This window comes from Trichosurus vulpecula, chromosome 6 (assembly GCF_011100635.1).
Source record: "Trichosurus vulpecula isolate mTriVul1 chromosome 6, mTriVul1.pri, whole genome shotgun sequence".
Classification (NCBI taxonomy): Eukaryota; Metazoa; Chordata; class Mammalia; order Diprotodontia; family Phalangeridae; genus Trichosurus; species Trichosurus vulpecula.
Window position 1 is genome coordinate 271,944,786 of NC_050578.1, and position 17,994 is coordinate 271,962,779.

The 17,994-nt window shown below is 48.8% G+C and overlaps 1 protein-coding gene across 2 annotated transcripts in view; it reads right to left on the reverse strand.

Annotated features, from left to right (window-relative positions):
* The window catches only part of RAB3IL1 (RAB3A interacting protein like 1), a 36,673-nt gene extending 30,160 nt beyond the window's left edge, over positions 1-6,513 (reverse strand). The window contains exon 1 of one of the 2 annotated variants that reach the window (XM_036764753.1): positions 6,169-6,513. In XM_036764753.1, the coding sequence (XP_036620648.1) occupies positions 6,169-6,179 (11 nt within the window). In that variant the 5' untranslated portion in view covers positions 6,180-6,513. The remainder of the gene's footprint in view (positions 1-6,168) is intronic. The other variant, XM_036764752.1, reaches the window with a different exon arrangement.
* Positions 6,514-17,994: the final 11,481 nt, after the last annotated feature.

Genomic DNA, 17,994 nt, shown 5'->3' on the forward strand with positions numbered 1-17,994 from the left:
AACTGAGGCCCAGTTTCTTCAGAAAGGGAGACTCATTTGCCCAAGATCACAGCAGCTCATCATCGGCAGATCTGGGACTAGAAAGGGCAGTCATTTGGGCATTTACTATGTGCCAAGCACCGTGCTAAGCACTGGAGAGTTTACAAAGAGTAAAAAACACAGTCCCTGTCCTCAAGAAGATTGCATTCTAATGAGAGACAAAAGGCGAATAATATGTATCTATAAGACATAGAAATGTAAATGGGAGGTACTTTCAGAGGGAAAGCACTACCAGCTTTTTTTGAGGTGGGGGTCTTCTGTTGAGATTTGAAGGAAGCTGAATTTGGGTGTGAGCCAACAGATTGCCTGTGGAAGTGAAGAGGGGGAGCCAAGGATAACAGCTGGGTGACTGGGAAGATGGCAGTGTCCTCAGCTGAAAAAGGAAATTTAGGAAGGAGGGGGACATTTTGCGGGGGGACACCATGAATAAGTTCTGTTTTGGACACATTCAGAGTGAGATGCCTTGGGATCATCCAGTTAGAGATGTCTGAAAAAGCAGCTGGTGATGTGAGCTGCCGCTCAGGAGGGAAGTTGGGGCAGGATATAGGAATCATCTCCATGGGGATGATGACTGACCCTATGGGAGCTGTTGGGATCATCAAGTGAGAGTGGACAGAGAGAGAAAAGAGGTTCAGAGGCACAAAGCCTTGGGGAGCACCCATGGTTACTAGACATGAGGTGAAGATCCAGCAACAGACCCCAAGGTAGAAAGGTCAGACAGGTTAGAGGAGAACCAGGGAGAGCAGTGTCCCCAAAACCGAGGGAGAAGAGGGTATGAGAGGGAAGAGGGTGGTCTGTGTGACTTATCAAAGAGGGTTTCTCTTCATTCATTCAGCCTTTACTAAGCACCAACATGCTTAATAACCCAGACTCTCCTCTTTACTGCCTACATCACCTGGGTCGAGTCCCTTCCCTTGTCTAGTGCCACAGTCTCTTCTGTGAAATGAGGGGGTTTTGACCCTTATGGTCCCTTCCAACTCTTCTGTAACCATAGGAGATGGCAAGTATCCAAGACTGCAGAATCCAGGGCACATGGCTGCCCACTCTCCCTATATTCAACACATTCCAGGTGGGTTCACACCACCACCGCCACTTTCTTCTCAAGCTAAGTTGATTCCTTCTCCCTCCGAAACACACACACACACACACACACACACACACACACCCATTTATCCAAGAGACCCAGAGGCAAGCATCTGGCTTCCTCTCAGCCCAGTGAGGGGCTACTCAGAGCAGGGAACCCCTCCACTGCCTTTCTTATGCCAAAGAATCTGCTAGCAATAAGGGTCAATTCTGTCCAGGCCCCTGCCACTCGGGAAGAATGACAGGGTTGCCATTTTTTAAAAATCCGGGGCGGGGGGGGGGCAGACCACACCCCAACTCTGGCTTCCAATGCCCTTCATAACGTGGCCCCCATTGGTGTGTGAGTGCCTTAAAGGTGGGCTTGGGTCTTGTTTGTTTTTTGCCCTTTTTTGCCCCAACTCTTAGAACAATGGCTGGCACCCAGTAGGTGATTAATAAATGCTCTCAGTTCATTAGGCCCTCATTGCTTCTTCTGTGTTCCACTGAAGGAGCATTGAGGTTGGTCTCCCGGCCCTCCTGACTCTCCCCTCTCCAAACTCATCTTGCAGTCAGCCAAAATGTCATTTCCAAATCGACAGTCTGACCGTGTCTTTCCCTGGCCTGAGAAACTTCAGGGACGCCCTGCTGGCTCTAGGACAAAATACAAAGCCCTCCACAACCTAGCTCCAGCCTCCTCCCCTTCAAGGTTGATGAATTTCCCACCAAGCATTCTATGCTCCAGCCCAACGGTCCGTTTCTTGTTCCCTGGACGAGTCTCTCCCACCTCCCCACCTTTGCCCAGGTTGTCACTCATTCCTGGAAGGCTCTTCTTCCTCTCTCCTGCCCCTCCGAAAGTCTGGCTCTTCCAAGGCTCAGCTTATTGCTACCTCCTACAGGAAGCCTTCCTGAACTCACCTCTTAAGGTCCGGCCCACAAACATTGGGTTATCTTGTAAATATCATGTACTTTCCTGTATTTCAGTGACTGATCTCCCAAGGATATTCACAAAGTCAACCACAGTTCCTTCAAGCACATAGTAGGTGCTTAATAGGGCAGCTAGGTGGCACAGTGGACATAGCACTAGACCTGGAGTCAGGAATACCTGAGTTCAAATGCAGCCTCATATACTTCCTAGCTATGTGACCCTAGGCAAGTCACTTAACCCTGTTTGCCTCAGTTTCTTCATCTGTAAAATGAGCTGGAGAAGCAAACTATTCTGGTATTTCTGTCAAGAAACCTCAAGTGGAGTCATGAAGAGTCAGACGTGACTGAACAACAACAGGTGCTTAATAAATGCCTTTTTTCTGAGATCCCACCAGTCCCTTAGTTTCTGAATTTCCTTTTTCCAGGGTCTAGATTCGGAGCCAGACAGGGACCTTACTTGAGGCCCAGAGAAACTAAGTGGCTTGCCCTGTTCGTACAGCTAATAAGTGCCTGAGGTTATATCCGAACTCAAGCCTTCATGACACCAAGTCATCACTGCGGCCTCTTTCCTTTCCTCCTTTGCAGGACTGAGGGGCTGCAGCTTTATCTGAGGCATAGGATTCAGGCTTAAACCAAGAAAAGGTGAGAAGAAGTTGGGCCCCTGCTCAGGGCCAAGGAGGGCCGACTCTCAAGTGTCCTATGGCTCAGAAAGTGGGACTCTGACCTGAAATCACTTTTATTTGGGGACTTTCTTACTACCCTCTCCCTGTCACAAAGTTGGATTTCTGAAGGCCAGCCCCTCCCAGGTCGAAGCTGAAAACAGGATGTATGTCTGTGTATTGGGGAGGGAGGTGCAATGAGGGGGGTCCCAAAGTCCAGGTGAGTAAATTGTCTCCCTCTGGCCTTCTCTGAAATCTTCCCATCCTTCCTCTGATGGTCCCTAAGGGATGCTCTGAGAACAGATAATGGAGGAAGTGAGGTTCCCAGGAAGGGAGGGGGAGAGGCTCCTCCAGACTGCCTGGCTCCATTCTGGAGAGGCCCCTGGAGTGTTTACAGAGCTAGTGCCCACCCCCAACTTTGAACACAGAGCAGGGATCACCTTGTCTCACATGTCAGGGAGCCTTCCCTGCCCCAGCCACAAATGCAGCTTATTCAGGCTCAGAAGGGAGTACTGAGAGCCCGTACAGAGCCCATATCTCCACCTGTGTCACACATACACACACACACACACACACACACACACACACACACACCTCCACACAAGTACCCAGGCCAGAGCCATGACCTGCTGCCAGCTGCCCTGCCTTGGGATACTCCATTCTTTAGGAGGTGCTTCCTAACCTTCCTTCTAAGACCAGGAGGCAGGTCCCAGGTCCTTTCCAGGTATCTTTCATGATCCTTACAATGTTCTCAGGTCTGTCTCAACTCTGACTTCCTACATTCTGTGCTCTGAGGTCCCCCCAGCTCTGACTTCCTGTGTTCTAAATCTCTTCCCAGACCTGTGACAACTGATGCAGAGTGAAGTCAGTAGAACCAGAGAACAAATTATACAATAATACAATAACACAATAACAATATTATTAAACAAAAAATCAACTCTGAAAGAGCCACGATTCCAGAGGCCTGAGGATGAAGGCTGGGTCCCACCAGTGGCCAGAGCGGATGGACTCAAAGACTGAGACACCATTTCTGTGGACACGGCCAACATCACAATTTGTTTTGCTCAACTAGACATATTTTTATGAGGACTTTGCTCATCTTTCTCTTTCAGTTCAGGTGGGAAACATGAGGAGGGACAGAAGGCAAACAGAAGCCTCTCCCAGTTCTCTCTCATTTCTGTGCCTTTCCTCTGAGATTACCCCCAATGGACCCTGCATCTTTCTTGATGGATATAGCTTGGTTGCAGTCATCTTCCCCGCTTAAATTGCGAGCTCCTTGAAGGCAGGGACTGCTTTATGCCTTTCTTTGTATCCCCAGTTCTTAGCACAGTGCCTGGCACACAGTAGGTGCCTAATAAATGCTTGATGAGAAGATAAAATCGATTTAAAAAATGAAATCCTTCCCACAGGCCTGACATTCCATGTTCTAAGGTCCCTTCCAGCACCCTCCCATCCCTAACATTTTGAGTCCTAAGATCCCCCTGGGTTCTGACCTTTTTTCTATGGTTCTTCTCCTTCCTGCACCACTGTCATGTCCTTGGATCCTCATTCTTAAGAATATTCAGTATCTGAACGGGGAGGAGGGAGAGGGGCACAAAGAACAGAACCAGGCGTGAATTCAGCCTCAGACACTTACTGGGTGACCTTGGGCAAGTCGTTAAACAATGCGGGAGGCCTCGGTTTACTCACCTGTGGTATGGGGATGACAATATGAACTTGTTGCAAGAATGAACTGCAAACCTTTAAGTGGGAAGGGAAGGAAGTGGAATGAGCATTTATCTAAGTCCTGCCGTGCGCCAGGCACTTTACAAACCTTATCTCCTTTGACGCGCACAACAATCCTGAGAGGTCGGTGCTATTATGATCCCCTTTTTACAGATAAGGAAACTGAGTCAAACAGCAGTTAAGTGACTTGCCCAGGGTCATACAACTCATGTCTGAGGTCAGATTTGAACTCAGGCGCAGCACTCTATCCGCAGCTACATAAGCTAGGATGCTTATCGTCAATGGGTAACTGACCAGGAACCAGGAAAACCTGGGTTGAAATCCCAGCCCTGACACACCCACACTAACACCTCGTAATTCTGTTGCTGGCCTTCTTTCAATTATTTTTTATTTATCCTGCACATAGCTTGCTTTGTATATTTTCATCTGCACGTGGTCGTCCCGGGGAGACTGTAAGCTCCTTGAGGGCAGGGATTGTCTTGGGCCTCTTTTTGTATCACCAATGCTTAACAAAGATTTAGTGAATTGAATTTGGCTGAAAAGTGAATTATATGTCCCTAGGAGAGCCCCTAAGCTCCTAGGACCCCTGGGCAGTGCCGGTGAGGTTGCAGAACATTTGCTCACATGCATTGTTGGGGGACACTGACAGCTCTGGAGGCTGAAATGACAGGTCCAGATTTTAAAAACAGATAGCATCTGCTCCTCCTGCCCTTTCCCACAACCTCTTTTTTCATCCTTTTTTCCTCCTCTTCCTACACATTACATTACTCGGGCTCCAGGTATTCAGTCCCTAGGTAAGCTCCCAAAGGATAGGGCGGGCCACCAAAGATCTGGTCCCTAAGGCCCTTCCTCCCTCTCACCTGGATCCGCTCCTCCTCGTCCTTCCATCTCACTGAATCCGGACTTTTGAGGGCCTGGAAGGGTCCTCTGGACACAGACCAGCAGAGCAAAAGAGGATCTTGGCATCCCGGGTCTTTAGGAATCATCTGTCCTAATCCTTCCACTTTACAAGGGAGGTGATGAAAGCTCAGAAAGGCGTGGGGAATGCCTAGTTCAGGGTCACAAAACTACAACCAGCGAAGTGAGCCCTTTGACCTTTCCATGTTAATCTCACACTTGTCAAAAGCTGGCACTGAAATGTGGGAACATGAAAAATTCCAGTTTCTGACTTGTCTTCGATCTCAGCAGCTCCATCCTTCTGGCCGTTGGGGAAGGGGGAGAGGCGGAGGTGAGGAAGCTAGGCAGGGAAAGTTGGGAAGAGCCCTGAGGAAAGGGGGCCAACCAGGGTGTGTAGGTGCCAGCATCATAGAGGGAGCCCCAGGGGACAGAGTTCCGTCTCTTTCCTGGAGGGTCCCGGAATTCTCAGAAGGGGTCTCTTGAGCGACGCACTTTTCTTTTCTGTGCCTCTGTTTCCCCATCTGTAAAACTACTAGATGAGCCCTAAAAGTTCCTTCCAGCTCTGACGTTCTGTGCTCTGTGATTCTCTTCCTTCCTCCTCCCCATCGCCAACTCAGTCCCACCATTCTACTCCCGAAGGGAAAAGGGAGGAGAGGGGAGAGGAAGATAGGAAAGGGAGACCGGACAAGAGAGGGGCGGGGAGAGAAGCCGGAGAGATAAGGGAAAGAGACAGAGCGAGACGGAGAGACAGAGAGAGAGGAGAAAGGAGCGGAGGGGAGGGAGAGAGTGCACCAAGCGCCCACACAAAGGAAAGTTAGCAATCGGCCAAAGGGTCCAGGGAGGAAATTGATTCCAGACCTACCCTTTCCACATGCTGGCTCCACTCCCCCCTCTGCTCCTGGCTCCTGGGCTGCAGCCACGGCCGGCCCGGCGCAGACAGAGGGTCCCGGGTGCTCAGTGACCCCGGCGGCGCCGCCGCATCCCTGCCCACCGCGGTCCCCGCCCCTTGGGCACCGGGGATGCGCTGCCCTCCAGGCGCCCCGCGGCCGCACGGACTGCCGCTGGGACTCTGCGGCACCGACAATGCCCCTGGCCCTAATCGTGACCCTGGCCCTGCCCCTGTCACTGCCCCTGCCGCTGACACTGCGGGAGCCCCAGCCCCGCCGCCCCACAGCTCCGCTCCCCTCCGCTGCGCTCAGCTCTTCTCGGCTCTCCAGCAGCGGTGGCGGCGGTGACTTGGGGAGGGTCACGTGACCTCGGGGCGGGCGCGGGGTGGGGAGCCGAGGGAGGGAGAGGGAGCTTCTGATTGCAGAACACACGTGCCCTCGCCCCCGCCTCCCACCCCACCCCACCCCAGGCATGTAGAGGACGCTCTAGTACTGGACCAGCCCAGGCATCTTTCTGCAGCGGGCTGTCTGCCGGTCGCTTGCCCGGGGAGGGTGCGGGAAAGGAGCCGGCTAGCCGCAATCCCTCGTGGGCGTCTCGCTCCAGCCTCCAGCCTAGCATCCCCACCCCCTCCTCCATGAAGAGCCCTGCCAGCCTCCTCAGCCGGGCGACCCCCACCCTGCCCAGTCTCTTCTAGTGCATCCAACTCAGGACATTCAGGGCTGAATTACCCAGCCTTCTTTGCCCATCCCCCCCTGCCCCGTTTCCTAGCCCCCTCAAAAAAAATCAGCGTCTCCCACAAGTCTTTCCTCGGAGCCAAAGTGTTTGGGTTCATGGGCGAGAATATCACAGAAAGTCAGAGCTGGAAGAGACCTTGGAACAGCCAACGACGAGCTGGAAGGAAGAGACATACACCAGGATCACTTATCTAGAGATGGTAGGGACCTTAGCGGTCATCTGCTCTTCGCGCAGCCGCCTCATTTTACTTATGAACAGACTGAGCCTCTGAGAGCTCGGGACTTGCCCAAGGTCACAGCTAATGGCAGAATCAAGATTAGACACATCCTGCCTGCCAGTCCAGCGCTCTGCCTCACAAACCACACTGCTGTCTGTCTGTCTCTCCCGCTGCGAGACTGAGCTTCCTAAAACACGATTTTTTTTTAAAGATCTCTTCTTGCTCAAGAGTGTGCAATGACCCCTCAGTGCGGTATGGAATCTAGCCTCTCCGCCTGAGGTCCTTCTCAGAGCCCATAGCAGGCATTTATTTGTGCCTTCTCTGAACAAGTTAAAGGTACCCTTCCTATGTGAGGGGAAAGCAAGGGAAAGGAATAAGCCTACTATGTGCTCGCTAGACACTGAGCTTTACAAATATTATCTCATTTGAGCCTCACACATTATTAGTGACGTAGCATTTCAGAGTTGGGTGGAATGAGACCCCAGAGGCATTGATTAGGAATCACCTTCTACAACATCTCCAGCAGGTGTTCCACCAGCCTCTGCTTAAAGAGCTCCACGGAGGGGGAGCCCACCACCTCCTGAGGAGGTTCCGTCCATGCTGGGACAGCTCTTATTTAGAAAAACCTTTTCTTTCCACGGCCTCTAAATCTGTCTCTGCAGTTTTCTCCCATGGCTTCCAGTTCTGTTCTCTGGGGTCCAACTAGAGCAAAGCTAATCCCCTTCCGAGGAACATCCCTTCAAACATTTAAAGACATTTGTTCCCATTGACTTCGCTGGTCTTTTCCTGGCTAAACACCCCAGCTCCTTCGAAGGATCCTCCCATGGCATGAAGTGGAGTCTCCACTCCCCCACGCACAGCTTGGTCACCCCCCCAAGCCTCTGACCTTCATTGTCACACATAGGAATTGACACTGTACAAATAAATACATGCTACAGAAAACTACATAACTTCCATGAAGGTAATGCTGTGCTTCTGTGCCATGAGAAATGATGGATGCCTTAAGAGGGGAAGGGAAGGGAATGGCATTTATGTAGTGCCTACTGTGTGCCAGGCACTGGGCTAAGCGCTTTACAAATATCTCATTTGAGCTCTCACAACAATCCCGGAAGATTGGTGCTGTTGTGCCCATTTTAAATTTGAGGAAACTGAGGCAGAGGGATGGGAAGCAACTTGTTGAGAGGCATGGAGACTCTTGAGTGAACTGGTACCAAGTGAAGGAAGCCGGCCATCACAGTGAACACAGAAGTGCAAGAAGGAAGCAACAAAACAATTAAAATGGAATACTGAGGAATTATAATGACCAAGGCTGGCCCTAACAAAGAGAGGTGAACAGATAATCCCCTCCTTCTTTGCAGAGGTGGGGGACCACAGGTGTGGAACACTGCAAATAATGCTAGCCCTTCTTGATTGGGTAGTTCAGGGCTGGGGAACCTGTGACCTCGAGGCCACATATGGCCTTGGGTTCAGCCTTTTGACTGAGTCCAAGTTTTACAGAACAAATCCTTTTGTTGAGGGGATTTGTTCTGTGAAGTTTGGATTCAGTCAAAGGGTTGCACTTGAGGATCTAGAGGGCCACAAGACCACAGGTTCCCCACCCCTGGGGGGGGTAGTTAGTTTGGTCCAAATTTTTTTTCCTTCTTTTTAATTATTTACTATAAAGGATGGCTCTCTGGGAGTAGGTAGGAGAAGAGTTGCAGCAGGAAATGTAGGTGAGGCAAAAATAAAAGCTGTCAATAAAATTTTATTTAAAAAAATAACATGGACATTTAATTTGGAATCACTGGTATGCTTTTAAAAACATGTCTAAAATGTCCATACCATTTAATTGAGAGATCCCACTGCTATGCTGCATATACCCCGATGAGGTCAAAAAGGGACAGAAGAGTCCCATGTATATCAAAGGATTTCTAGTAGCACTTTTTGTAACAACAAAAAACTGAGGCAGGAAAGGAGATGCTCCGTGATGATGGCGGGAAAGGGAAAGGGAAGTGAACCTTGGCAGTTAGTTTGGAAACCTGCTAGGAGGGGCCACTTTGCTTAGGGTTCACATTGGAGATTTTACCAATTAGCGATAAGGGTATCGGTAGTCAGCTTTTATATAATGCTTAAAGGCTTGCTAAGAGCTTTTGCGAATATTAACTAGTTATCCTCTCCACATCACAACTTTCCCCATTGAGATTTTCATATGCTGCAGGTTGGCATAAGAAATTAAATGCAAATTTGGGAGGAGTTTTGCAGAAGTCACAGAGGACACACGAAGACCAGCAGACCGCACAGAAAAAATTTAGAAACTCAGAACTGCATAAAATATATGTATGGTACTGTATGCTATCAACATATTTTATCTTTTAATACTGTAAATATACGATTTCTTTTTTAAAGTTAAAATAAGTAAAAAGTTGAGTTTGCGAAAGGAACGTGAGAGCCGGCAGACCGCACACAAAGGTTACTACGTTTACTTAACGTTGACCTCGGTATAGCCTACGACCAAATATTGAAGCCAAATTTTACAGTAAGGTGCTGTAAACACCCCATAAAAGAAAAAGAAAAAAATTCAGACATCTTCTCTGGTGGGAAAGTGGAGCCAAAATTTTTGCTTGGGTTTTCCAGATCCACTAACCCCCGTGATGTAAAAGGGATAGCTGCAATTTTTAATATGGTAAGATAACAGAATATTATTGAATCCCGAGAAATAACTGTGAGTACAGAGGAGTATGAGAAGAATATGGATGTGCACAAAGTAAACAGAACCATAAAACAAATCTCCACAACGGCAGAGATAGCAGCAACCAGCAATTGAAGCTGAATGCTGGCATATTCTAATGGCCAAGCTTGGCCTCCCGAAGGAAAATGGAGGAGGCAGATATGCCTCTTTGTAGCAGCAGCAGACTATGGGGACAGAGTACGGCCTGCAGTGTCAGACATTTGGGTGTGTTGGTTCATTTTTAACTGCCTTTCCCCCCTCTCCTTACTTCTTTGTTAGAAGGAAAGGCTCTCTAGGAGGGGGATACTGGAGGATGAAGGGAAGGCAAAAACGCAATAAATACTGTGGGCCCGGGAGGGAAGCACAACATTTCAGGTGAGGTATCTGTTGAGGACAGAGCAGCCTCGAATGCCAGCGCAGGAAGCTTCAATAAACATTTAACGATGCCTACTGTGTGCCGGGGATGGGGGCTACAGAGACAAAAAGAAACTGTCCTTGCCCTCCAGAGTTCTGGTTGGGAGTGAGGGGGTGACCATTGGTACCCAAATAAAATTCAAGAGGCAGGATGCACTAGTGATGTGGGGAGTAGAAGGCGGCCCCCGAGCTGTGCTTTGAAAGAGGTCCAGGATTCTAAGAAGTGCGGATAAAGGCTCACTACAGACTCGGAGAACCGCAGCTTCACGGGTGTCAATTTGGCAGCTCCGAGGGGAGGGGAGGGAGCACAGAGGCAGGATTGCCAGGGGCACAGCTCGGATCTTTTTAGTCTTTCACAAAGGAGACAAACAGATCGTTCCAAGGCTGAGCCGAGGGGCTTCATCAGAATAAGCCCGGACCAGCTGGCCACCGGCGCTACTCCGCTAACCAGCTCCCTTTCCAGTTGTGGTGAGAGGGACAAAAAGGAGAGAATAGTAGGCCAGTCATCGTCCACCATCCTCATCCCCCGTCCTCCTCTTCCCTCGTCTGAGTTAACTCTCCTTTAAAATGATGAGAGGTCCTAGACCTGGCGCCTGGGATCTGGGTTCAAGCCCCCGGTTACTTACTAGCTGACTGACCTTGGATGAACCTCAGCTTCCTCATCTGCAAAGTGGAGATAAAGACAGTGAGACTGCCCAGCTCACAGCTGGAAGGACGCATTTTGTGAATTGTAAAGTGTTATAAAATACAAGCGGACATCAGGAACACCTCCCGACCTTCTGGGACGGAATTGACCATTCCGAGCGTTTGGGGCGGACGGCAAAGGACCGGGCTGGGGGACTTCCCTCCTGTCCTCCCAGTCTCGTTTATTCATTCAACAAACATTGCTAGGCGCACAGATCTCTAAGCACAAATACAAGCAGGTAGCTAGAACACGGACTATATCTTACCAGACAAGTACATAAAAGAACCCATCTCTGTAGGAAGTCTGAGGGGAAAGATTATTCCCAGCCAGGGAGCTATCAGGCAGGGCTTTCTGGAGGAGACATCTCTGGGTCCGACTCAGACGGATGAGCAGAAATTTGACAGGCAAAGAGTAGGAGGGATCATGGGATTGCCGATTTAGCGTTTGAAGGGCAGGTTTTCTAATCCCTCCCCTTCATTTTTACAGTTGAGGAAATGAAGGCCCAGAGGAGTTAAATGATTTAGCCAAAGTCACGAGTCAAAATCTAGTCTGAAGAACCAGGGATCTCGCCTTCTGGCCGCACTGCCCCGGGGCCAGGGCAAGAGTGAGAAAGGCCCTAGAGGCAGGAGGTCTTGTAGGAGGCCTGAGAATGGTCCAGTTTGGCTAGAACTGGAATACATTGAGAGCTCATCAGACTTGTCAGAAAAAAAAAAAAAAACGAAACCCAGAAGACTTCCTCCTCCTTCCTCATCTTCCTCCTCCTTCCTCCTCTCCCTCCCTCCTGTCCTCTCCTCACTCAGCTCTCTAGTCCTCTCTCCACCAAAAGCCGCCCCTCTTCACAGCATGCTTGTCCTTTTCTCCTGTGGGGGGGTGGGGAGAGGGTCTTCCTACAAGCCCCAGCTAAAATTTCCCCCTTCCATAGGAATCCTTTCCCAGGCCCTTCTTCACTGCGGTTTCCTATTTGTTCTGGACATAGCTTGCTTGTCCATAGCTCCTCGCATGCTGTCTCCCCCATTAGACTGTGTGCTCCTCGAAGGCAACTGTTATCCTTTGCCTTTCTCTGTAGCCCCAGCACTTAGCATAGGGCCTGACTCACAGCAGGTGTTTAGTGACTGACATGTCCACCTCCTACATGTTTACCTGTCCATCAGGCAAGGGTCCTCCAGGGTGGTGTCCAGCCTTGGGGCAGGGACCAGGGTGACTCCTGAGGCCTCTGTCACCCCCAGATCCAGCATTGGAACATAGTGGACTGTGCCAGTACTCACAGCAAAGAGCAGTGGGCATGTTCCAGGGGCAGCGGCCCTGGCTGGACAGCGGTGGCAATCCTCCTGGAACTCCATTGTGAGAAGGCAGGCCTTGCTCACAAGACCCCCCAAAAGTCCTGCTCAGCTCAGCTACTAGATGGGTCCCAGGAGAGTCAGCTGGAGTATCCCAGAGCCAGACAAAACAGAACTGAACACATCTGTGTGTCTCATCTCCCTTGGGACCAGAGGCCTAACCTTTGCTATCTCCAGGTAGCAGCTTGTGGAAGGGAGGAGTCTCCTTGGGTTAAACCTTTATCTCTTTAAGCCCCATAATAATTAACTCCCAGGGTCCAGGAGTTCTAGGCAGAACCTTGTCTGGAGTATGACACTGGAGAGAGAGAAAGGGAGGGTAGAGTGCCGGGGTCCTCATCAAAAGAGAGGTGGGCACTCTGCCAATCACCACTATCTGACAACTCTCCCTAAGGGCTGCTAGGAGACATCACTTGGGTAAGTTGATTTCCCTAGGAAGGAGGCTCTTCTAAACTGGCCCCAGAAAACCACAGAGTTGACAATTTTTGTCTCTGGTACTCTACGGTCCAGGAGTCTTCTGATCCCAATTCAGGTGAAATCAACCTACTTTGTGGCAGGCCCTGGGAATGCATGAAGACAAAAGATAAATAGTCCTGTATTTAGGAAGTTTACACTCTCCTAGGGCATGGATTCTTTATCCGGCCTACGTGAAGTTTTGTTTTTTAAAACATTTTGATAAAGATATATTAATATAAATCTTTTATATTTATGTGTGACACCTTTTTTTTTACAGCAATTTGCTCATCCTAATTTTAGGCAGCAAAAAGATCAACCCCCAAGATGCATTTATTTCCCTCCTGACTTTAGGGAGCTTATTTTAAACAAGCAGCTGAGTTCAGACACAATAGCTCTGAGCCCCCAAGTAGGAAAATTCCTAACACTCAGGCACAGAGGTTAGGCTCCCTTCCTAACCTAACATTTATATCTTTCTCTGGTTAACCCCTGGCTCCTTTGTGGGTGAAGTAAAATCCATGGAAACATTCGGGCAAAGAAACAAGGTATTATATAACAGTGTCTATGGATGGGCAGGCATTGGGAGGAGCTGTTTGGGAAAGAGTTGAGCTTTTCTTGGGATTTCTCTCAGCCGTTCAGCCAGGGTCCTCCTTTCTGAGATACCTGTAGAACCAATGATTCTCCTAGACAGCTTCTTTCTCTGGCATGATTTAATTTTCTCTTTGCTCCACTCTTTGGCTTGGAATCTCTTTCTCCCCAATTCTGAAATCTCTTCTCTCTCTTACACAAATTACTAGGGAGTGGCCTTAATGGATTCAAAGCCTGGTTCTATTCTCAGTTCTGATTATTAGATTCAATAATATACTGTTCTCACATAGTCAAGGAGCTAAAATGGGGATAGTTTCAAATGCACCCTTACGTATGGCATTTTATAAACCTGAGAAGAGGTCCAGTACACAAAAGAGCTTAAAAACCCCTGGAACAAGAGATGTAATCTGTTCACAGAGAAGTAAAAGCAGAACCAATACAACACCAATATACAGCTGTCCACTAGAGACTAGGGGAATCAGGATCTTAAAGGAAGAAGCACTGGAGCTGAGCCTTGAGGGGATCCAGGGGTTTATAAATGTGTAAGTGAGGAGGAAGGGCACAGCAGGCGTGAGGGCCAGTCCTGTGCAAATGAATAGAGGTAAGAGATGGATAATTTGGATAGGAAGGACAGTTTGGCCGAAACATGAAATGTGTTGGTGTATGTGGGGAGGAGGGCGACATGAATAAATGAACTGTCAACTTGGAAAGGTCAGCTGGATCCAGATGGTAATGGGCTTTAAGGGTCAGAGCATTGATTCTATGCTGGGTCACTGGGTTGGGCTGTGCCATGTGGGATGCTAAAGAAATAAGACCCTCCCCCCCTCAGAGGGCTTGCAATCTAGTCAAGCAGACATGATCTTATAATGTTTAGGTTAACAGTAGCAGATTATGTGAGAAATTTCAGGAAATACTGACCTCCAATGCTGGACTTGGAGTCAGAAGATGTGAGTTCAAGTCTTGCCTTTGATACTTACTGCCTGGGTGACCCAATGAGCCTCAGAAAGCTTTTTACCAGCCCAAATTAAAGATATGTTGCAGATCTGGGGTTCCTGCACTGATGAACTCGGAGGTACTTGGCCAGCCTCTTTGAGGGGGGAAAGCCAAAAAGGAGTATGAGCAGGAGGCAGAAAGTTCCAGCAGCCAGAGGGTATGGAGGCACTACTGGGCTTGGGTCCTGGCACTGCTACCACTTACTGGCCCGGATGACCTTGGGTGAGTCAGTCCTCACTTGATAACCTCAGTTTCCCCATCTGCAAAAGAGGGGCATTGAACTAGACAGTTGCTAAGGTCCCTCCCAGTGTGGAGAGACCATTAGGGCTTGGAGCAATCTGAGAAGGACTCATGGAGAATTCGGATTTGTAGAATAGGTAGGTTTTGGGTATAAGAAGCCCTTCTGAGAAGAAACCAGAGCACATACCAAGACCAAAGCCTTGATGCTGATCCCACCTCACCTCAGAGGTGGTTTCTCACTCACCTCTAACAGTCCAAAATTTTCTGCCTAATATTTTACATCTTACGTGCCTTCCAGGGTGACAGCAAATTCGAGGAACCATCCAATTCACCACTCAAAAGGAACTTAAGAGAGCTGCCTGTGCGGTAGATAGCCATCCTTCCCTGACTTCCCCCTGCCTCCCACTGGACCCCACAAGGTAAGCAATATGATATCAATTATACATGCAAAATCATGCAAAATATATTTCCAAATTAGCTGTGTCACCAAAACAGCAAGAAAAATAAAGAAAGTAAGAAAACTATATTTCAGTTTTAATCAGAAGTCATCAGTCTCTCTGAAGGTGGATAACCTTTTTCACCATGAGTTCACTGGAATTACCTTGGGTCATTGTCTTCATCAGAGTAGCTAAATCTTTTACATTTGCTCATCATTACATTGTTGGTATATTATATGCTGTTACAATGTACACAGATCTGTTATTATTATGATGTATGCTGTTACTATGTACATGGATCTGGTTCTGCTCACTTCACATCAGTTCATGTAACTCTTTCCAGGCTTTTCTGAGAGCATCCTGCTCATCATATCATATACCGCAATACTCCATATCACAATTATATGCCACAACTTACTCAGCCATTCCCCAATTGATGGGCATCCTCTCAATTTTCAATTATTTACCACCACAAAAAGAGTTGCTATCAATAGTTTTATACATATAGGCATCAGACCTTCTTTCTAACCACTCCACTCCCCACACAGAATTTCTGAGTTGGGAGGGACTCTTGGGGGCATCTAGTTCAACTTGTTGTTTTACAAGAATTCCTTTTCCTGCTAAGTTGCTTAAACTTCTTTGGGCCTCAGTACTCTCATATGTAAAAAGGAGGGACTCTGAGGGCTACTGTTTGAGCATGCTACTCACTTTCTGATAGAGAGAAGATGGATTCAAGATGAAGAGTGAATGGTGTACGTCCTTGGGAATGGCCAACATAAGAATTTATTTTGCTTCACTATGCTGATTTATTACAAGAGGTTATGATGCTTCCCTATGCTGATTTATTACAAGAAGTTATGAAGACTGGCCCTGAAATCTTGTATGATCTGATGCGGAGGGAAACGAGCATAATCAGGAGTACCATTTATACCATAACAATAATATTGTAAAGATGATCAGACACACCTCTGGTTGGTTCGATGACCTACCACAATTTCAAAGAACTCATGATGAAACATGCCCCTCCAGAAACAGTGCTGACAGCCTCACAGAGTAGATTGAATCGTATTTTTTTTCTTCTTTCTTTTTCTTGTCTTTTTTTCCCCCAAACATGATTAATGTGGAAATTTGTTTCACATGATTATTTATATTTCTAATAGGTTGTCTTTTTCTTGACTTCTCAATGGGTGGGGGAGAAGATGGGGGACAGGGGGATAATTTGAAACTGAAAATAAAATAAAAAGGAATTTTTTAAATGCTATACAAAAAAAAAAAAAGACTGGCCAGGATTTCACCCTAGTCCCTATCTTGAATGCTACTTGAATATCTCCACGAGGAAGCTATAAAGCTCTTTGTGGGCAGGGATGATTTAATTTTTCTCTTTTATCCCTACTCTGTCTGGTAATAGTAGGTGCTTAATAAATGCTTGTTAATTGAGTCTTCAGGAAGAGACATTGTAATCTCTATCATAAAGAGGCCTCCAGGCCTGGATCCTTGGGGCTTCGATGGGGGTTGGGGGGGAGAGTGGTCACTCTGCTTGGATTTGACATCTTCCCCTTTACTCAAAGATGGCCAAACTCAGGGGAAACATCTGGTTGAGTAGAAGGACAGGAGGAGGAGGAGGAGGAGGAGGAGGAGAAAGGGGAGAAAGGAAAAGAGGAGGAGGAAGAGAAGGAGGAGAAGGGGAAGTTGGTGGAGGAGGTTGAAGGAGGAGGAGGAGGAGGAGGAGGAGGAGGAGGAAGAGTTGGAGGAGGAGTTGGAGGAGGAGGAGGAGGAGGAGGCATCTTTCCTGCAGCTGGGCCAGCTCAGTAAATTTCCCAGCCAGCGCCTATCTCTCCCTTCCTGTTTTCTCTTGATGGTTAACCTCACTACTAAACCTCTAACATTGTCGTCACCTCCCATGACGGTCAACATTTAGTCCCACCTGGAAACATTTAGCCAAGCACAGGATGTGCTGGATTTAAAAGGGAGAGGGGACTGATGGTTGGTCCCCCAGGATGGTCAATGTGGGGAATGCAGGGAGAAAGGGCACCTCTGGGCCTGGCAGGCAGCCCGCAGGCTAAAGCATTTTATAAAAACCTTTCATTCCTCATTGCCCTCCCCCTGCCTCGGGGGAACCTCTACACAGGACAAACTTATTGCTTCATGAGCTTTCATGACCAGTGTGAGTCTGATTTGGATCATTGTACCTTCCCTTGTGGGCCACAACAGAAATATCGGTCTCAATTGGATGTTAGAATCAGAGCACGTCGGAGCTGGATGCCCCCTTAGAACACAGAGCGTAGAATGTCGGAGCTGGGACCGACTTTAGGACACTGAGCACTGAAGTCAGAGACAGAAGCTGCCCTGGAACACAGGCGGTCCAAGCGAGAAGGGGCCTTAGAACATAGGATGTCAGAACTGGGCGGGACCTCAGTCTAAGGTCTACACCGAAGAATATCGGGGCTCCTAGGGAGCCGAGGACAGGAATGTGAAAGAGGAGACGGAACACTTTATGAGCAGCCTTGGAGAGCATCTAGCCCAATCCCCTTGGCTTACAGATGAGTCCCAAAGAGGAGCAGTAGTCATTTGCCCAAAGTCACCCCACAATTTGATGGTGGTGCTGGGATTGGAACCCAGGCCCCCTGCCTCCCAGCCCAGGACTCTCACCCCGCACCCAGATGCTCCTGCCAATCTCTCTCTATCTCAGCCCTCCTCACCACTTACCCAACAATCTCAGTCACGAGGGGACAGTTCATGAGGCCTCCAGCCTGGCTCGCCTGCACAAACGGCCGGTGACTTGGCCCTCTGCCCTCGCAGTGAGCAGGGGGCAGTGGCTGCCCGAGCTGGTGCACCTGCCCAGAACCAGAAAGGACTTTGGGTGCAGGCATCTCTGGGAGAGTGGAGAAGGAATGAAGAGCTAAGCTCACCTTGAGCCAAGCATGCGATGCCATCCTGGGGACAGGTCAGAGGCGGGGCAGAGCCCTGCAGCCAGGGACCTCCCCGCCCAGGCCTCTC